Below are 22,732 nucleotides of genomic sequence, written 5' to 3'. Positions count from 1 at the left end.
TGCTTTTATTAAATTTACCTCCCTTAACCTAGTAGAAGTCACTACAAATTTAGGCTAACTTTAAGAATTAGGGGAAATTATTAGGGGAGTAGAGTTGGATGTTAACCACAAGATCATTAACAGAAAAGGGAAATCAATGAAGTCAGAACCAAAATTCTAGTAGCGCTAGAAGATTAGAGCGTAACTATATAATTTCAACTAGTAGGTTACAACATAACTATATAATTTCCCTCTTTAAACATTACTAATGTGACAAGGGCACTCAGCCATAAGAAAGTTAATTGGGATGATACTGGAAAATATAACAAGACTGAAAACATATAATGATAGTGGAGTTATCCAAAAATGTAAGCAACACAATTGAAAATATTACCTATGAGTATTACCTTTGGGGTTTTGCCTTCTTTGGCCAGCAATGCACGAAGCCGTTCTTGTGAAGGAGGTGCAATGAAGATAATATATGGTTTCAAGTCTGAATTGCGTAAACTCTTCAATGACTAATGTAAAAATCAAATTTGTGCTATTAATACCCATACCAAACAAAATGAAACCATCAAAGATTAGTCATAACATGATACAAATTGGAAACAGGAACGAGATTTAGGCAACTGAATTCAAGATTAGTCTTCTTAATATTAGCCTATGTTATCCACAAATCTGCCACTTTACAGAAAGTTGCATAAGAAGTATAACAGATATGATTAAAAGCTATATAATGAAAAAAAACCTTTAACATATTAGTAGTGTAATAATAGAAAGTAATGTAATATTATAATAAATCTAGATTTGGACATGACTTTTTCAGGAACTCAAGTATTGTATAAGACCATTCTCTGCTTTTTAAATTTAAATTTAATTTAATTTAAATTTGACTGTTGAAAAATATAAAAAAAATGTTTACAGATTTCTTACTAGTACACTATTATGTATGCTAAGATGTACTGGGGTATGACCAAATATATTACAAGGATGTACAACTTCCAGTGTCTGTGGTAATAAGAACTGGAATGTGAAAAGTTGCAAAAAGTAGTCTCGAAAGAGAAAGTTAAGGCAACTGTATTCAACTCAGTGGTGGGATTCAACCGGTTTGGGAGAATTGTTTGTTAACTCTTTGTGGAGTTCTGCGAACCGGCTGAATAGTCACGGCTGCCTGCCTGCCTGTCTAACGATTCTAGTAGCTCACACACACCTCAGACGTTCCTGCTCGTTTCTAATTAACCAAAGGAAGGGAAAAGGAAAAGAAGAAATAACCACATAGCCATTTCCTCAGCAGAAAAATTCTAGCCCCTTTAAAACTTAGGCTTAAAGTGCAAGAGAGGTTTTCCCCTCCTTCTCTCTCCCTTCAATTAATAGCTCCGGCCCAGGCAGACAGCCAAGAACTTAACAGGCAAATACTTAGTTGCAATAACAAAACCGCAGGAATGCAGTCAGCACAGAAACAATAGAAATTTACAGATCATACAGATTAACAGAGTTGGAAGGGATCTTGTAGGACATCTAGTCCAACCCCCTGCCCAAGCAGATCCTATATCATTTTTGACAAATGGCAGTCCAATGTCTTTGTGAAAGCTTCCAGTGATGAAGCTCCCACAACTTCCGAAGGCAAGCTGTTCCATTGGTTGATTGTTCTGTCAAAAAATTCCTCCTTATTTCTAGATTGAATCTTTCCTTGTTCTTGACAGGATTAGTCCCGGGAAGGAGTTTTAAAAATGTTAATACAGAGCAGGAGTTTCTTGTCAGAGTTCTTATGTCTTTTTAATATACATTCTAATTAGCAGAATTGATTTTATTAATTTGGAATAGAGTTGCAATGCTGTTTCTCTGTTTATGTATTTTGAACCTGCATTTTCAGCATTTAAGAGTTATCTTACAGTATTAGACACTAAAGATTTCAAATTATCTTGTAACTGTGTTGCTTGTGTGTGATGGAGCACCCACAACTTCTGACAGCAAGCTATTCCATTGATTGATTGGTCTCACCCTTAGGAAATTTCTTCTTAGTCCTAGGTTGCTTCTCTCTTTGGTTAGTTTCCATCTATTTTTCTTGTCGTGCCTTTTGGTACTTTGGAAAATAGATTGACCCCCTCATTTTTGTAAAAGCCCCTCAAATTTCCTGACAGAACAATTAATCAGTGGAACAACTTGTCTCCAGAAGTTGTAAATGCTCCAACACTGGAAGTTTTAAAGAAGAGACTGGACAACCATTTGTCTGAAGTGGTGTAGAGTTTCCTGCCTAAGCAGGGGGTTGAACTAGAAGACCTCCAAGGTCTCTTCCAACTCTGTTATTCCATTCCATTCCAAATATTGGAACAGTGCTATTTTATTGTGCTATTTTATTGGGAGTTGGACTAAGGAGAAATTTCCTAAGGGTGAGACCAATCAAATTGGCCATGCCCACCCAGTCACATGACCACCCAGCCAGTCATTAGGGCAGAGAACTGATTGTTAAATTATTTGAATCCCACCACTGGTTCAACTATACGTTTTTCAGCATCACTGCCACATAAATTGATTATTAATACAAATTAGCCTTAAATATGCAGCGTTAGCAGCTAATATTTAAATTTCTTAACAAAGCAGAAACCATTTCATGGTTATCAATCATTGCGGTACAATAAAGTTTAATCAAAAATATTCTGAAGCTGAGAGCCAGTTTGGTCTAATGCTTAAGGCACCAGTTTAGAAAGCAAGAGTATGAATTTGTCCCGCCTTAACCATGAAAGCCGACTGGGTGACCTTGAGCCAGTCACTCTCTCTTAGCCCAACCCACCTCAGTGTTGTTGTGGGGAAAATACCGTGTTTCCCCAAAAATAAGACCCTGTCTTACATTTTTTTGAACCCTGAAATAAGCCTTATTGCCATACGCTCAAAAGCCCAATTGGGCTTATTATCAGGGGATGTCTTATTTTGTGGGAAACAGGGTAGGAGAAAGAAACTGCGCTGGATAGGTTCTCCACCTTGAACTATTTGTAAAAATAGGCAGGACATAAACAACAAACAAAATTTAAAACTTTAGAGTCCAAAACCTATGTCATTACCTGTGTATGAAGATTTAAGAGACATATCTTTCCAGAATTGATCACTTGCCGGACAGAGTCTATGCTGGTACCATACAGATTCTTCTCGAATTCACCATGCTCAATAAACTTTCCTGCTGTAATATCAGTCTCAAATACTTGCCGTGATACAAAATGATAATCCCTGCCAGCTACTTCATTGTCCCTCCTATTTCGTGTTGTATCTAAAAAAGACCAGTAAGCAGACTTAATAAATCTTGAGCAAGAAGGTACATAAATAGTATTATAATGTATCAATTTTCAAGACTTTATGAAAAAAAGCTGCAAAAACTTTTCAGTCGAGTGTCCTTGAGTTAAATTAAGAACTTTTAGTTTTATATCCAAAAGACTATAATTCTTTAAATGGATACAAAAATTGTTACATGTAACATATGGCACATATCCAGCTATATATAGCACACTTCCAAACACGTAGCTGAATTAAGAACACTGCTGAACACAGGATGCAGAAAATGACACGTGCAATTGAAATTATTGAAACATAAACAGAATAATAATACATTCTTAAAAATGAGAAATAACTAAATTGGTAATATGAAGTTTTTGTAAATGAGATTGAGAAATTTTTCTTTATGATGACTTCATGTTTATTAATTACATATATAACAAATACCCAACGAAGTAAGATTAGACTAAAGCATCTTCCCTCAATATCATAATATGTCAAGTGTACTAAGCTAGAAAGTGACATATTAAGAAATAGAGCAGAGACATGCCCACAATTTCAACTTACGAGGAACTGCAGAAGCAAATCGATCAGCTTCATTATTCATTAATCTTTGCCACAGTTCATTTTGACCACAGTTCTGGGGACCAATCAGGACAATAGGTCGTTTCCTATTTGCTGGCTGGTGATAAAGTGACATTTCTTCATAAGTCAAAATCTCCTCGTTGTCATAATCTTCAAAAAGAAGGCCCAGGATAAATGTACAAATTTGAAAAGCTTATTCTTTTGTAAAAAAAATAATTCTTGTAGCACTGACAGGTTGAGAAATATAAATTCTATGTTGCAAATATCAGAACTGTTAGAATTTTAACAATAATTTGAAGAGTTATTTCTTTTGCTCATTTCTTTTGCTGCTACTCAGCTATTTTTTACAATTATATAATGATAGATGATAAAAAGAAAATGATAGGTAGACAGATATTCTATATGTAATAATATACATAGTGCCTTCCTAGTCAACTGACCAAGAAAGCAGTACGCATATTATAACAGGATGCCTATATAAGTAACCCAATGCAACATTTGTGTTATACATGCAATAAATGTGGGTGCATGTATTGTGAAGTGTTATATTACAAGTTGCTAATGTTGATACTAAATTGCAATGCGCACATAATTCAAAAAGTTTTTTATTAGTAATTAATAAACTGTATTGTGTGGCTTCAGATATAGACACACACATGTAGACATACATACATATACACATATATACACGTGCATGATATAGATTGACAAAGTTGAGATTTAAATTAATAATAAAAGTACTCTGAAATGCCTTTAATAGATTAAGAAAATTATTCACTCAAATAATGATCCAAAATATTAGATGTGGAATTGTGATCACATGCTTTTTGGCATCTTTCTTCATTACATGAAGTATCAAAACAGAAAGTCTATTTCCCATCCAAATTTTTGATCCAGATTAAAAGAAATATTCATACATGTAGTTTTCAATTTACAACCATCTGTTTAATGACCATTGGAAGTTATGACATTATTGATAAAAGTGACTTATGACCAGCCCTCCCACTTATGACCATCACAGCATCCTCATAGCCATGTGATCTAATTCAGGCACCTAGCAACTGGCATGTATTTTTTATGGTTGCAGCAACTCAGGGTTGCATGATTGCCATTTGCAACTTTCTTAGGGAGCTTCTGACAAGCAAAGTCAATGGAGGAAGCTGTATTTGCTTAACAACCAGGCAAAAAGATCACAAAATGAGGCATGACTCACTTAAGGACTGTACTGCTAAATGATGGAATTTCCAGCCCCAATTGTTAGTTGTAAATTGAGGATACCTGTATTCCTGAAGATCAGAATCATTTCTGAACTGCTATGGAGACACTGAACTCTCAAATAAGTTACAATTTGGTAGTAATCATGAATGTGTACAAAAACCAAACAAAAAGGACAAGAGACAGGAGAACATATATAAAAGATATATCTCAAATATTTTAAATGGTTCTGTATGACTAATTTATTTTTAAAGTAAGCAACTGAACTATCATAACTATTGTACATTTTGATTTAAAAAAAGGAGAAAGGAAAGTTTTACAGGTAGTCCTCCACTTATAACTATTCATTAAAGCAACTATTCAAAGTTACAAAAGCATTGAAAAAAATGATTTACAGCCAATCCTTGCGCTTACAACCACTGTAGCATCCCCATGGTCACATCATCAAAATTTGGGTACTTGGCAACTGGTACTCATTTATAACAGTTCAGCATCCTGAGGTCATGGTTCACCATTTATGACCTTCCCAGCTGGCTTCTGACAAGCAAAATCAATGGTGAAAACTAGATTTGTTTAACAATTGCATGATTCACTTAATAACTGAAGTGATTCACTTAACAACCGTAGCAAAAAAGATCCTAAAATTGGGTGCGATTTACTTAACCACTTTGCTTAGCAACAAAAATTCTGATCCCAATTTGTGACTGCGAGTTGAGGACTACTTGTACCATATCCCATTAACACTTCATTCATTTAGAAAAAAGTATCCTGAAGTCGGTTGAAACCCTTTCTTACCATCATTTTTGTTGGCATTGTACAAAACTTTCTTCCGTTTCTTTTTGTTCTTTTTTGCACACCAAAGTTTTCCTAAAAGCAACCAAAAAACAGTCAGTTACTCAACTCAGTCTTTGTAGCTGTTTTTTCTAAACAATACTTGTGAAGAAAAATTGCATATAAGAACTGCACTTAAGAAAGACCATGTTAAAGTTGATATATGGACTTCCAATTCCCAGAATCCCCAGGGCAGCACGCCCGGAAAGTTGAAGTCCACACACTTTAAAGTTGCCAAATTTGAAAAACACTGAGGTAGATGTTAAAAGAAAGAGGATAATTAAACCCGATCACCTTTCTTAAGACAAATCAATTGTCCAGATAGTAAATCCATCTATTCAATTATTAAGACAACTGAAAAACACTAAGCTTGTCAACACAAATATTTTTGAAGTTTTCCACTTACCTGATTTTTCTGGCTCTTTGTCCTCTTCTATAGTTTGCTTCATTGCTTCTCTTTGCTGCTGAAAACTTTTTCCTTCATGAAAGAAAATATGTATGAGAATTAACACTGAAAGAACTTAACAGTATCTTTCTTATAATAATAAAATGTTATTTTGAGAGCGTTTCAAAATAGGCTTGAAGAAAACTGCCACTGATCACTACGCATATATCTTTCATAAAATTCTATGAGGAATATTCTTCTCACCTTGTGAGCTATTTTCTTTTATCTATTTTTGCAAGTCAAGACAATGGCATAAAATGGATTCAGGTTCAAATTAATTCTGAAACCACTTCTGTATTATGGGATTGGCTCACCCCACTTGCTCTAGCAGTAGGGGCTTCCTATGAATCCAGTTGGCCAAGGAACTTTGGCTGATGGGGTCAAGAGCCTATTCTGGAACATTGTGCCCCGCAAGGTGAGATCTGTCCCCACTCTTTTAGCCTTCCAAAAAAGGCCTGAAGACCTGGCTCAGCCAATTAGTTGGGGGTCCTGTGGGGGCATCCTTCATTGGAGATAGTATTTTGAAAAGATCCCACCTCCACCCAGTTTATGTGTTGGTTTCTTTTTAACTCAGTTTTTGTTAACTTTTAATGCTGTTTTTAATGTTTTAATATTTTATGACTGTTTTATGATGTTGTAAGCCACCCACAGTCATTCAACAATAAGATGGGCAGCATATAAATTTAATAAATAGATCTTACTCTATTAATTTATGTTATGCAATTTTATTGCTTTTTATGTCTACTTTTTTGTTTTGATGATGATGATATTCATTTAGTTGTGTCTGACAATTCTTTGGGCCAGGTCTCTCCATATCTTCCAATCTTGCACTACACTTTGGTTTTTTTCTATGCTCTGGCTGGTATCAGCTTTCATGCTGTACAGCCACTGAGTTCTTTGCTGTCCTAGTTTCCTTTTACCACTAACTCTTCCAAACTTAATTGCTTTCTCTAGTGAATTATTAAATTTATATGCTGTCCATCTTATTGTTGAATCACTGTGGGTGGCTTACAACATCATAAAACAGTGATATAAAATATTAAAATATTAAAAACAGCATTAAAAGTTAACAAAAACTGAGTTAAAAAGGAAACAGCACATAAATAGGGTGGAGGTGGGATCTTTATCTATTTTCATTGTAGTGTTCTAAAGGACTAATAAAAAGGGCTGTGATACTTTGCTAGTCATTAATATGGTACAATAATAGAATGCTTTTATTCTTGTGAAAAAGTACATTTATAGCAATTTAAATAATAAATTCCCAAACTAATGTTTATTAATAGGTCAATTCTATCTTGCTGTATTTTAAGGAAACAGTAGGATTCCTGCATTATTAACATGAATAAATTTAAATTTATTATTTGCTATATATAGTAGGAGCCATTTCAGTTGCAAGCCTTTGCCCTACAGCGAATATTCCCTTTGTAACTTCAATACATTTTATACATATTTTATTTAAGACCAATAGCACTTGCACGTATTTGCTTCTAATTTCAATATTACTGATTACACTTCAAATATACAGGAAAAACTAGTTTTAAAACATGATACTATTGTTGAAGATGTAACAATAAAATGAGCACATAACCAAACATTAAGTTTTCATGATTAAAAACCTAAGAGAACACCAGGTCACTAAACTGCTGGTATTAACTGTGCTATTGCTTCTGCCTTTTGTCAACTCTTCAAAAAGGGAATAATGATTGTATTATATTAGAAAGCATCATACAAAATAAAAAAAAAATTCTTTGCTCAAGAGACCAATATAAAGCATTTGAAATGTTGTCATCCCCAGCAGGGTGGGGTGGGAATATTTTATGACTGTCCATGTGAATTTTCTGCTTTTCTTAACATTAAGTACCTGGAATGAGGCCTGCCAAAGGCTGATTTTCTTCATCTCCATCTCGATAAGCCTGCCACCAATTTGGATCTTCCTGGCTGATCACATGGAGTATGTCTCCTTTTTGAAAAGACAGCCCTAACTCTCTGCAAGGGACATAAGGGTCATCAGAAGGATCGTAGTCAAAGTGAGCCTTCACATGTATCTAGGACAAAAAAAATATGCAAACACAAAAATGGATAGGCAATTTTAATGATTAATTTCTAGCAAGAAGTCCCCTGCCCCTTTTTAAATACCCTTACTTCAAAAACAGATTAAAACTCCCAATGGACACAACATCTGATGGGTTCAACAGATTTCCTGGAGTTCCCCAGGAACCTGGACGGCCTTCTGTTAGGGTCCTTGCTGAATACTGGAATATAGAGACAACTAGGGTGCTTAACAGGTACCCTGACTAGGCACTCTCTGCCCACTGAACCCATGCAGTTCTTTGATTTATTGAGAAGCATTGTGAAGTGAAGTAGGCAAAGAGACAGCTGGAACGATGCTCAAGAAATGAATGTAACCTGAGAATTTCATAGATAAAATTATTTCCTTGTGTTCCCAATTAGAAGATGGATAAGCAGAATCTATAGAAATGTTAGAAGTAACATGTTATACCTTTATCTGGGAGGCTTTTGGACCCACAGATCCCCTAAAGTGAACAGAGTCCTCTGCAATCTTAGCTTTGCCACTTGTGAACTCGATCTGTCCCCCATCTGATGAATTAAAGCAGTAAGGCAGGAAACTCAAAGTTGGATCTCAGCTGTGATTAAGTGGGAGCTATCAGAAGTCCTTAAAGAACTATTGGTTTGCCCACTTCTCAAGAAACCAGGCACCAATCTAACAAAACTGAACAATTTCTACCCTTCTTTTTTTGGGAGGAGGAAAGCGGACTAGGAACATAGTGGGGCCAATACACAAAGAGCTCTGGAGGATATGGACTAACTAAGACCCCGGGCATTCTGGTTTCAGACCTGAGCAGGAGTTGGAAACTGCACTGGTCATTCTCACGAATGGCAGTTCTTGGATAGAGGAGGTTTGACTATCCTGGTGTTTTAGATTTTACAGGATGCACTATTAGTAAATTTATTCATGTTAAGAAAAAAGAAAGCTGCCAGACCAGGAGGATTTTCTCTTCTCTGATACTAGTCCTTGTACTTCTCCCAATGCGTCTCATGGGGAAGGGACAACAGATACTAGGGAAACCACTAAGATGTGGATGTCTCAAAGGTGCTTTTTCAAGAGACAATTGGACTTTTGGGTTTTTCTTTGAAAACGTTTCGCTTCTTATCCAAAAAGCTTCTTCAGCTAAAATGTGGACATAACAATTCAGAAACCCTTTATCATCCTATTTATTTTCTCCTGCCTGTTAGAAAAGGAATTTGCTCTTCAAATTACTGCTCCAGACACTTGTAGAACTATACAAGACTCAAGAGTCTTTTTAAATTAATATTTTTTCCTTCTCATAAAGCCTGAATACTTCCTTTAAATAATAAATTGGGGCAGGACTCCAAGTAAAATTCAAAAAGTGAATTTTAGATTGCTATAACCAAGAATCAAGGAATAGGTGGTCTGAAGTTGCTTAGTTTTTGAAATGTCAAGTGACTCTGAATAACATGTCCTTAGATTTTAATGTTTGGTTTTAATTTATTTTTGTTTTAACATATATGTATAGATATATTTTTATCACTGTAAGTTGTCTGGAGTTCCCCTATGGTAAGATGGATGGCCAATAAGTTTTATAAATAAACAAATATAAATAAAGAGAATTTTTTTTTTAAAAAAACCCAGCATATAAACATCAACTGAACCTCTGTTATGTGAAGTTCACATATCACATACCACTGTCTCCTTAGTAGGTGGGGGCTTGTTCTGCTGGCTTGGGATCAGCACAAATGTCAGAGTACCATGCATGTCTGCCTGTGAAGAAAAGCATCAATGAATGATAATTTAAAATAATCTTAGGTTTCTTGGTAAATTACTGTTCTGTCTTCTTTCTGTATGCTGATCCTATATTTCACTCCATTTGGATGTATTCTGATATAAAATGCTGCATTATTCTTCTTTTAAAAATCGGCCAAGCGTATCAGACCTAACATCATAAGCAGATTAGCAATGAGAATGGTACCATTATTCAGGTCACACTTCGGAGACAGAGTATTCCCGGTTTTTATTTATAAATTAACTTTTTAACTTCAATATTCCAATATATTTTAATCTGCTGGATTCTGACACTATACATACTCTGTTATTGTTTTCATTTCTTTATGCCAAAGAACTTTTAGAAGAGTTTTTCAAATAAAGAGTGGGATATGATTTATTATTTATTTGTGTGTTTATTTATTTATAATCTCTAATCTTTTTTTATAAATAATTCAAGGCAGTAAACATATGTAATGCTCCTTCCTCCTCCTATTTTTCCCACTACAACTTCACTGTACCAGTGAGATGCATGGCACAACAATTTTTAATAAATAAATAAACTCTGTAAGATGAGCTGAGCTGAAAGAAAGTGACTGGGCCAAGATCATCAAGCTGGCATTGTACTCAAGGTAAGATACTTGTTTTAAATTAAATTAGGGATGCATAAGCACTAGGCTGTATCCCATGCACATCTTAAGTATTGTTATGCTGATTGTTTTAGGGTTAATATTTGTTTATTGGGTTCAAAGCAATTCAATTTATTTGTAATTACTGAGTTGTGTTTTGTACTGTTTTTTTATTAACAATATAATAATCAGCCTTTCTTGGTGGAACATACAGATGTTAAGCCATTCTCATTATATCTTAAGATATACATGGAAATTTTGGTCGGTAAAACGTATTTAAATCAGAAATAGTTACAACATAAAGATTAAACATTCCAGAAATATAAATTTAGAAGCTTATGCATGCCATTAAAGTTCATCCTAAACAAAATTTTTGACTTCTATAAATGGGAGTTGATGGAGCTCCAAGAACTGATTCTTTGAAACTGTTGCCATTTGTAATTGGTGTGCTAAGGATAACATCAGGAAGTTTTCTTTGCCCGACCCCCTTTTTTTTCAATTGTATTGCCTGAACAAGTCCCTGCAGTTTTCTTGGCAGGGTTTTTCATAAGTGGTTTGCTATTACCTCCTTTCTAGGGCTGACAAAGTGTCTGGCCCAAGGTCACCCAACTGGTTTTTTGACCAAGGCAGGACTAAAACTCATTGTCTTCTGATTTCTGGCCCGATGCCTTAACCATTATACCAAACTGGCTCTATCAAATAAGTGATATAACATACCAGTAAGTCAAAAACCTCATTAACATCTTTTCCACGAATTTCAGTTCCGTTGATTTCCAAAACTTCATCACCTTCATGTAACAGCCCACTCTTTTCAGCAGCACCTCCCTTCACTATTCGACTAATGATGACTGAATCCATTTCATTTCGCACTGTGGCACCCTATGTAATAGAAAGTGAACATTTGAGATGATAAGGAGAAATACCTTATTATTAAAATTAAAAAAAGTTTGATTTGAACCAGATTGAAACCACCACTCAGGCACCTTAAGATCAATCTGTCAGTCTATTCCAGTGTTTCTCTACCATGGTAAATTTAAAATGTCTAGACTTCTATTCTACATGCTGGCTGGGGAACTTTGGGAATTGAAGTCCAGACATCTTAAAATTGGTCTGATCTATTCCACAGACTAACACAGAAGACAGAAAATCTGCAAGAGAATCATGCATTTTTGTTTGTGAATGGTATTCTGCAGTCTTTCAAGAGTAGGCTAAAAATAGAATGAAAAGAAAGAAAACTGAAATTACAGTTTCTAGGTAATGTTTCTATTGTTAGCACAACAACAAAAACACAAAATGCCTTATGGCATCTTGTGCCAATCATTAAAAAAAAATTAAATCTCTCTACTAATAAATGTACAATGTCATACTTAGATTTTGTGGCTCACAGAGCCAGAACAAATAACCAGATTTCCCCCCCACCCCCACCCCCACTTTTCTTCAGTGTATCATACAAATATAAAGTGACAAAAACAAAAATGTCCTTTGGGAAGAAGAGTTGTGATATAATGGTAAAGATGCATGTATCCTGTCAGCCTTTCAAGATATGGCAAGTCAGGAAACACATCACAAGTATTCCAGCAAAACTATTTTTACAAAGGTATAATAAGCAGAAGTGTGAAAGGATATCAGTTTCTTTTTACCCAACCTTGTAGCAAATAGAATCAAAGGCTAAATGCTACAAGGTTTTTCATTTCCCCAAATTGTGTCCCTTAATGACTCCTCCTTTCCAAGATCATCTCTACAATTGTTTCTATATACTGTGATGAATATGAGTGCAATTACAGAATTAGTGTAGTGTAGCAGAGGAAAACAATCCTGCTGTGTAGTTTATCCAAAGCACAGCGGTTTACTGAAATGAATTATAAAGATTCATAAAAAAATCTGTAATGCCAATTTTTTTTAGCATACTTTATATGGAAAACAACAGCAATACCTAATAGGTTTCTTAAATTAGTCTTTAGCATATTCATATATTGAGGAAGATTGAGAGCTATGTCTTATAAATACCGAAATTATGCTCAATTTTCAATTCAATTTTTGCAGAAAAATATATATGAGAAACCAGCACTTGAATCTGTTTAAAATAGATCAGAATTTTCAGGAGAATCTGAGAATGTGAGCAAAAACTCATTATTTATCAGTCTACAAAGCCAGTAGTACTGTGGGAAAATGATTTGCACATTTTTATATACCTGAGAAAGAGTATTTGTATTTCCTTTTTTCAGATAATGTATTATAATGTACTATAATAATCAGACCAAGCATTATGAAAAATATGGCGGTCAGTGTTTCTCCAGATCATATTTAGTATACTTACCAATGGAATATCTCTAGCTTTCTCAATGCGAACAATTTTAACTGTTTCTCCTCCATACACACCAACATTTTCATATAACTTTTCATCTGCCACTGATTCTGGTTGCATTTCCTGCTCAGCAACTTTATCATGAGCCAAAAGTAGTGCCTGGTGTAAAACAGTAAACTTAAAATTTATTATAGTAAATTGTACCATTGTGTTTATTATAGTATGTACCAAACAGTAAGCAGGACAGGGTAAAAGTACCACAAAAATTCAGTACTGGATGCAAAATTCAATACTGGATGCAATATTAACCAGAAGACACTTTTCTTGTATTTTTTTCTGATTCCATATGGGTGGACAGTCAAATTAAGGAATGGTACAAGTACAGTTAATTAACAACCGTAACTGAGACCACCAGTTCCACATATGAATGCAACAGCAGTTCTTGTTGCAGTTCTTATGCATATTTGTTATGGGCATGCATGTTTGTTACACGACAGCAATTGCTGCCAGCTTGCCCACTGACATTGCTTGTCAGAAGACAGCAGTTATAGGCCAGTTGCCAAGTGCCTGAATTGCAATCATGTGATCACAGAGACAGAACTTCAAGGATCCACCATAAATTTCTGTTCAATGGCATCATAACTTCCAAAGGCTGCCGAATGAGTACTTGCTATGCAAGGACTACCAGTATTCCTTGGACCCACTGTAGTTCAAGGAATAAGGAGTTTTATCAATACAAGGCATAAAAGTTAATGTAGAGGGAATTGTTTTCCATTTATTGTGTTTTTTATTATTAATTCATGTTATTCTATGAAAAACAGCAAATAATTGTTCTGGCCATTATCGATGCCAAGTCTGATTCTGGTACCATTAAAAGTACTCACATGTTCATATTGCTAGCATTTTACAACTGACACTTCAGAAATGTTCACAGTCAACAAATCAATTTGTTTTAAATTTTGATTTTTCATCTTTGTTGCACAAATACCAATAGAAATACATTTGTAGTTATCTCAATTATGTAATTATTTCTTTGAAATCAGAGATTTACCATATACAGTAGTGGCCAAAATTGTGGAAACCTTTGGGATAAATGTATTTTCTAAAACTAGCTAATAACACCACATTTTTTTGGAGTAGTACCATAAAATTATATATCATGGAAAGAAAATTTAATCAAGAATGTAACGCAATAACTTTTATGAAGGATTTGCTATTAGAATAGCAGTTACAGTATAAAGAAGAAAAGTGAAACACGTAGAAAAAAACGAGATAGAAAAAAATTATCATGTCGGTTAATACTTAGTTGGGTAACCTTTAGCATGAATTATGGCCTTACAACATCTTCCCATGGAGTAAACCAAGTCTTTTAGTTCTGCAGCTGCTATAATATGAAACCAAGATTGAATGATTGCTTCTATTAACTGGGTTTTATTTCTGGGTCGCTTCTGACTAACAAGTTTCTTTAGTTGGCTTCATAGATTTTCAATTGGGTTAAGGTCTGGGCTATTCCAAGGCCATTCCAGCAGTGGAATATAATTATCTTGAAACTCCCAAAAAAAGTGGTGTTATTAGCCATCAAACTCAAAAATACACTTTTCCCAAAAGGTTTCCACAATTTTGACCACTACTGTGGATAGAGGAAAAAACCAGTAGATATCTATATATTGTTTACAATATATTTAAAAAACTGAATGTATTACACTTTAAAACAGAGTATTCCTACCTGAACATGAGGAGCATTCAATAAAGAATTAAGTTCCAGCCCATCTTTTTGATGGCTTGGTCTCAAAACATTTTGTACCTGGGAAGTAGAACACCAAAAATGTGACATCAGTTACCATCCATCATAAACAAAATACTATTTTATTTTTCACACAAGAACATCTTTTCTATAAATAGCGTAGTATATTACACAAACCTTGATTTCCTATTTTTTTAATACAGTAAATAGATAAAAGAAATCAGAGACCACATTCATTTTTAATATAACACTCCCTCAGAGTATTCAAGGATCGATCTTCCAATTCCAAATGTCTCTGGAAAACAGCCAGAAAACAGAGATCTAAGTAGATCTCTAACTCCTGCAGGAGGGGAATGGTGGGATACTACCAAACATGACTAGATAGGGGGCTAACTGTTCTATCCTGAATAAATGGAACCCAACCTATGTGTTTATCCTGAGGGCACGGAATGCTGAAGTTCTCCATCTTACCTGAAGTAAAGGGGATGAGAGTCCAAGGCTGCTCTTTTTTGGTGGTTTCTCCCACACTATGAAAATGCCTCAAAGATGCACGGAGTTCTCATTCTGCTATGCTTTTGCAAGACATCAAATGCTATTTCATATTATCATTGTTTTACCTCAAAGGTGCTTTTTGAAAAGGTAACTGAACTTTCTTTGATTATTCAGCTTCTTCAGTTCTTGGATGAGAAGCTAAACATCTTCAAGGAAAAACAAAGTCCAGTTGGCTTTTGAAAAAACACCTTTGGGACTTCCGGTTTCCTTGTCTTCGGCGTCGGCGGCGCTCTTTGAAGCTCCGCCAGCCCCGCCGCCTGTAGAGCCGCTTCGAAACGAAGAAGCGGCTCGAAAACTTCTAAATCCTAAAGGATTGAAGAAGAGAGACCGCAGGGCACCGGTTGAGCCCCTGTGACCCCCCAGGGAAGTTTCTGGGGAGAGAACAGGCGTGGCTCCCTTCCAGCCTGCTGAAACTCCGGGCGACGTGGGACGATTCTGCTTTTGCAGAACAAGCCGGCTGCAGGAAACTTAAAGCGAAAGAACCGGCTTTAACAAACAGCGAAATTACCTGAATCCTGAAATTTGGAAACGCAAGTATTAGCACTCTATTGACTTTCAATTTGAGAAATCCGAGTGAGTGAAAGTGCTTTGAAAAGAAAAAAAAACATGGCGTCTAGCCTCAGAGTTAACGAGCCAGTGAATGTGGATTGGTGAAGTTATCTTGTTTTGTTACAAAGTTTCCAAGTTGTTACAAAGTTGCCTTGCTTGTTATAAGAGAAACAACAATTTCTCCCTTTTTAATACTGGACTTTGCTTTATTTTAGTCTTTATTTGATTAAATCTGGGGGACTTTTTTAGAAGTTTTTGTGCAGGAGGGAAAGGAAAAGGAACCTCCCTCTTTAGAAAAACTAGATCACGAGCCAGGATGGCTTCAAAGAAGCAGGAAGGGAAGGCATCAGGGGGGGGATCCCCCACACATAAACATGAAACGCAACCTCCCCCTGCTCAACAGTTACAAACTCAGAAAAAAGAATTTGATGTGGGAGATTTAAAAGAATTTATTTCTAAAACTTTGGATGATAAATTTCAAAAATCTCAACAGGAGATAGATGATAAACTTCAAAAATCACATCAGGAATTTATGCAGGAAATTAATGAAGTTAAAGACATGGTGAATCAGAATCAAAAAAAGGTGGCCAAAAAAATATCTGAAGTGGCGTCTGGCCTGGTAGAATTTATTGGGAAAGTTGATTTTAAAGTTGAAGAATTTAAATCAGAAGTTAATGTTAAGATGAAAGACAATGATTATAAAATTGATGAAGTTGACAATAAAATGCAGAGAATTGAAGATGAGATTGTTATGATACAATTTCGGGCGATGGAATTTGCTATACGGCTTCGGGGAATTCGAGAGGAGGAGAGACAGGACTTGAGACAAGTTTGCTCTGAAGCCTTGGCTAAGATTTTACAAGCTAATCCTGATTTGGTATTTCATAAAATAGATAAAATTTACAGAGTGAACTCTTGGGTGGCCAGACAAAGACAACTGCCTAGAGATGTGGTGATATATTTTACTGATAGAGAAATTAGAAATCATATCCTGCAAAAATCTTTTCACACTTCTGTACAAGTGGGGGGTTCACGACTTGAAATTTTTAAAGAATTACCTCCTAAAATGCTGAAAGCTAGAAAAGAATTTGGTTTTCTTGTTAAGGAATTGAAAAATTTACAGATACCCTTCCGGTGGGACGCACCAGCTGCGATAATTTTTAGAAACAAGGGAGAAGGATATCGGTTGAATACCGTGGAGAAGGCACAACATTTTTATAGTACTATACTTAAGGAAAGAACTCCATCTCCACGTACATCTACAGTTTTGGAGATTAAGGAGAGTGAAGAGAGGCAATTGAAAGAACAGTCTAAGCAGGAATTAGAAACAGTGCAAGGTGCAGAAGGAGGTTTTTTGAGTGAGCCTTTGCTGGATTCTTCTCCAATTTTGGATTTGATTCAGTTGGCTGAAGTGAAAGATCAACGTATAACTAGAGCTCAATCTAAGCTATTTAAACAACAGCAACAACAACAACAGGAAAGACAAGACAAGAAGGCAGTTAAGAGTACCGTACAAGAGAGTGGCGCTATGGGAGGAGCGAGATCGAAGCTTTCGGATGAACTTCAAAGATATTGCTCCGCGCTCCAGAAAGAGGCTGATGACCTTTAAGTGTCTATCTTGGAATGTTAATGGGTTGAATTCAGCACAGAAAAGGAAGAAATTATTTACATATTTGAAACAATTTAATAATGATATAATATGTTTACAAGAAACGCATATAACTACTCAAGATCAAAAATATTTGATAAACTCAAAATTAGGAGCACATTTTATATCTTCGACTTCGCAGAAAAAGAATGGCGTGGTTATTTATGTAAATAAAAAATTAACAGCGAAAGTTATAGAAGCAGATCAAGATGGTAGGTTTGTAGCAATTGAATTGTCTACAGCAAATGGACCAATTCTTCTGATTGGAATTTATGCTCCCAACCAACAACAGGATTATTTTTATAAGATGTTACATACTAAAATATTGCAATGGGACTATAGATCTATTTTAATTATGGGAGACTGGAATGGAGTAATTGATTCTAAACTAGATAAAAAGAGCTTGGCAAAGTCTAGAATTAGACTACCACAGACTTTTTTTGATATGAAAGAAGATATGGAATTAAAAGATGTTTGGAGAATACATAATTCAAACGTATTGGATTATACTTTTTTTTCTGATAGACATAGATCTTTTTCTAGGATTGATTTTATCCTGTTGTCAAATGATCTACTTGTTAAGACAAAAAGAACAAAGATTTTTCCAAGAACTTTGACTGACCATAGCCCTGTATGGATAGAAATTGAGATGGATAAGGTTGAGAGACGTTCTTGGAGATTAAATGAGAACTTGTTTAGATATGAAAAAAATACAATAGAACTTAAAAAGCATTTGAAAGAATTTTTTGAAATAAATTTGAATAAAGGTACTCCAATTGAAATTGTTTGGGATGCAAGTAAAGCTTATATGAGAGGGGTACTTATCTATATGAACTCTAAACATAGACAGTTCCGACAAAAGAAAAGAATTGAGTTGGAAATGGAAATAAAGAATAAAGAACAGCTACTTATTAAAAATCCAACAGATGAAAGAATTCGAAGTGCTATAAAACTTCTGAAAGACCAATTTCAAATGCTTATGGCGGAACAAGTTGCAACAAGCCTACAATATGCGAAGCATAATACATTTTGCAACGCTAACAAACCGGGCAGATGGTTGGCTTACACATTGAGGAAAAAACAAAGTATACGGACTATTGATAGTATTGATATTGGCGGGAAAGAAATCTTTCAACAAAAATTAATTAAAGAAGCTTTTGTGGACTATTATACTAAATTATATGCTAAAGAAGAGGTGCAGAATGGACTTATAGAAAAATATTTAAATGATAAGAGAGTTACAAAAATTACTGATCAACAAAAGGAAAGAATGAACTATCCCATAACAGAGGAGGAGATAACAGCAGCAATTAAACAGTTAAAAACAGCCAAAGCTCCTGGCACGGATGGTTTGACTGCAGTGTATTATAAAACTTTGCAAGCTGAAATGGTGGGACAACTTAGAGATTTATTTTGTAACATTCAACAAGGGGGTAAAATACCCCCATCTTGGACAACTGCTTATATATCTTTGATACCAAAAGAACAAGTTGGTCCTAAAAAACCAGAGAATTACAGACCAATATCTCTTTTGAACACAGACTATAAAATTTATGCGAAGGTATTAGCCAACAGGTTGATGCCAGTAATCCAAAAGGTGATTCATGAGGACCAAGCGGGATTTATTGAAGGCAGATATATGAAGGACAATGTAAGGCAAGTAATAGACTTATTGGAATATCTTGATAAGAATAAACAGATTCCTGCAGTGCTGGCTTTTTTGGATGCAGAGAAGGCCTTTGATAGAGTGGATTGGAATTTTCTACTAAAGACTTTAAAAAAGATGGACTTTGGGGACCAATTTATACAGGCGATCTCAGCAATTTATCAAGAGCAAAAGGCACAGATTATTATTAATGGTAGTTTGACGACAGAGTTTAAAATTGAAAAAGGAACAAGACAGGGATGTCCGTTGTCCCCACTTTTATTTATTTTAACATTGGAAGTCTTGCTAAACACAATACGGGACTCTAAAATTTTGAAAGGCATAATGATAAGGCAAGAGGATTACAGAATAAAGGCATTTGCAGATGATCTGGTTGTTACCCTATCACAACCAACGGAATCAATAATCTTGATGAACGACATTATACAAGACTATGGTAGAGTTTCAGGCTTTAGACTGAATTCAAAAAAGACTAAAATGATAGTAAAAAATATGACACAAGATCGTAAACATGAGCTTGAAAGGAGGGCAGGTTTTGAAATTGTACCTAAGGTAAAATATCTTGGAGTTCAGGTTGCAGAATCAAATATGAAATTGTTTCAAAATAATTATGAGGTGTTGTGGCGAGAGGTCCAGAAAGATATGGAGACTTGGAAAAAGCTGCAACTGTCTTTACTTGGAAGAATAGCAGCAGTTAAGATGAATATTTTGCCAAGATTTCTGTTTTTGTTTCAAATGATTCCGGTGCTTAAAAGTGATAAACAACTGAAAGTTTGGCAGTCTGGTGTGAATAAGTTTGTCTGGAACGAGAAGAAGCCGAGAGTGAAACTGAAAATTATGCAAGATGTTCCAGAAAGAGGAGGCCTTAAACTCCCAAACCTACAGTTATATTATGATGCAGCAGCTTTAACTTTAACAAGTGATTGGTTTGGAAGTAAAAAGACTGGAATACTGAATGCAGAAAGTTTTGATCTTGAATTTGGATGGCATGCTTATTTATTTTATGACGACAAAGCAGATAAAGTATTTAAAAGTCATATACTTAGAGAATCTTTGATGAGAGTTTGGAAGAAGCACCGACTCAAATGGGATTATAAAATACCGTTATGGCTGGATCTTGGTCATACTATGTGGAATACAAATATAATGTCACTCGGGGGGTTTTTATATAAAGAGGTTCTTTTTACAGATGCGGGCAGATGGCAGCTGAAGACATTACAGACACTGTTGGATGAAGGAATTAATTTAAATTGGTTACAATATAATCAATTACAATTGAGATGGAAAGAGGACCAAAAAACTGGTATTATGTTGCATGAGGAAGAATTGGTTAGACATATAAGAGAGAAAGGTCCAATGCATATTAAAAGGCTTTATAATGTTTTGCTAGAAAGGGATTCAGAAACTGAATTAGTTAAAGATTGTATGATTAAGTGGGCACAAAATTTTGAAGAACCAGTGATGTTGGAAACATGGGAAAACATTTGGGTTCAGAATGTTAAATTTACACAGTCCCAGAACCTGAGGGAAAATTTCTACAAAATGTTTTATAGATGGCATTTAGATCCCAAAAAGTTGTCATGTATGTACCCTAATGTTCAGCCAAAATGTTGGAGATGCGAATGTTTGGATGCTACGTATTATCATGTTTGGTGGACCTGTAGGAAAGTTAAGGCTTTTTGGATAAAAATTTGGTGGGTCATGCAGAATGTTTTGAAGAAAAAAATTCAATTTTCTCCACAATTGTTTTTATTGGGTATAGTTAAGGGTTTTACACGGGGTGAAATAAAACTAATATTGTATATGATAACAGCAGCAAGATTGTTGATAGGTAAATATTGGAAGAATGAAGCTTTGCCTACTATCGAGGAATGGACTTTGAAGATGGCTAGTTTTGCAGAGATGGCGAAGATTTCAGCGTATTTAAAAGATTGTTCACAAGAGACTTATGAATGGGAATGGAAAAGGTGGATAGAATATGTTCAGAACAAATACCAAACTAGAAAGTATCAAATAGCTTTTATTTGAAAATAATGTATTAGAAATATTTTAATGTAAAGAGATAAAGAGGAAAAATTATATAGGGGGAGGGATGGGTTCAGGTTTATATATTAGTGTTATTAGTTATGAGTATGTAATAGGGAAGTCTGGGGGGGGAGGGTCAGGGAGGGTTAGGGAGGATGGGAAGTTTGGGGAGGGAGGTGGGGGGGTGAAAAAAGGGGTGAAAATGTAATTGTAAAACTTTTGCAATAAAAAAAACACCTTTGGGACAACCATAACTTAGATGACTGAGAATCTCCACAGATATATCATTGTTTTAATTATAATTGTGTGGTAGGACTACCTTGATATGCTGATTTCTCTTTGTCGCTGTTAAACTTTGGTGGGCTGTTTTTCAGAGTGAAGGTCTTTTTTAAATTTAACAGTTACTGAAAATCATTCAGAATCCCAGAGTAAAGTGATATACAAACATTTATATACATAATATATTACTGAAAAATCAATGACTAGATAACACATTTTGGCAGCATAATTTTGAGAGGTTTTGCATGTTACGTATAAGGATTCAGGATGATACATACAGCAATAGCAATAGCACTTAGATGTCTAAGGAGATTCTCAGTCATCCAGTTCATGGTGTCCCAAACATGCTATTTTAAGAGGCAACTGGACTTCCTTGTTTTTCGCTTCTCATCCAAGAAGCTTCTTCAGCTCTGACTGGATGATGGGGAATGGAAGGATTTATATTCCTTGCAGACAGCTGGTCATTTGCAATCTTTTAGAGAATCACAGCGTCACCTGTATAGTGCAAATGGGTGCGGAGTCTTCTTGGAACTGTTGAAAGGACTGTGTTATAGACTGGAGATAGATGTCATACCCTTCCCCCTCTGTTGAAAGCCCACACCCATTTGCGCTACACAGGTGACACTGAAGACACATATAACCTCCAAGTGGCTTTAACGACTCTCTAAAAGAATGCAGAAATGCAGGGAAGCTGGTAGGGAAGATTGCAAATCACCATCAGATGACCCAGGAAATTTTGATGGCTGGAAATCCAAGCACCCCAGATCACAATCAAGTGACCACAGGAGCACTGCAACAGTTGCAACTTAGAGAACCTGTAATAAATATCTCTTGTTTGGCTTAGTCACAAGTTCCAACAGTTGAAGAGTAGTCATTAACCAAGGACTACCTCTGACATACAAATCTGTGTTTGAATTTGTTATACAGTACTTCAGTTATTTTGCTGCAACTATTTTACTTTAGCTTTCTGCTTTATTATATTTTTTGTGGGTTCTAGTTAATCGCCTATAGTTATGTAATAACTGATTTAACAAGATTCATTAACTTCTCTTTATATACAATATAACACATGAAGTAAATATACAATACCAACAGCAGAGGAGAGAAGAGTTTTCAGTTTCAATTCAGTAGACTAGTTTGGAACTTTTGCACACTCTCAGAGCTGAGTCACGCCCAGCCTCCAAAACTGTTTCAGTTTCCAAACAGTCCCCATT

General features: G+C 35.3%; 1 protein-coding gene across 2 annotated transcripts in view; it reads right to left on the bottom strand.

Annotated features, from left to right (window-relative positions):
* Positions 1–22,732, bottom strand: part of PALS1 (protein associated with LIN7 1, MAGUK p55 family member) — a 36,549-nt gene that overhangs the window by 1,589 nt on the left and 12,228 nt on the right. For both annotated transcript variants that reach the window (XM_070931250.1, XM_070931251.1), the window contains exons 3-12: positions 14,782–14,859; positions 13,068–13,214; positions 11,468–11,629; positions 10,044–10,121; positions 8,181–8,364; positions 6,281–6,352; positions 5,839–5,910; positions 3,811–3,978; positions 3,039–3,241; positions 387–497 (exon numbers count right to left, since the gene is read on the bottom strand). In XM_070931250.1, coding sequence (XP_070787351.1) covers positions 387–497; positions 3,039–3,241; positions 3,811–3,978; positions 5,839–5,910; positions 6,281–6,352; positions 8,181–8,364; positions 10,044–10,121; positions 11,468–11,629; positions 13,068–13,214; positions 14,782–14,859 — 1,275 coding nt within the window. The remainder of the gene's footprint in view (positions 1–386; positions 498–3,038; positions 3,242–3,810; positions 3,979–5,838; positions 5,911–6,280; positions 6,353–8,180; positions 8,365–10,043; positions 10,122–11,467; positions 11,630–13,067; positions 13,215–14,781; positions 14,860–22,732) is intronic.

The sequence above is a fragment of the Pituophis catenifer genome, unplaced genomic scaffold (assembly GCF_029215685.1).
Source record: "Pituophis catenifer annectens isolate HBS135680 unplaced genomic scaffold, rPitCat1.0.hap2 SCAF_1, whole genome shotgun sequence".
NCBI lineage: Eukaryota > Metazoa > Chordata > Lepidosauria > Squamata > Colubridae > Pituophis > Pituophis catenifer.
Note: the sequence above shows the minus strand (reverse complement) of the source record. Positions and strands in the feature narration are given on the sequence as shown.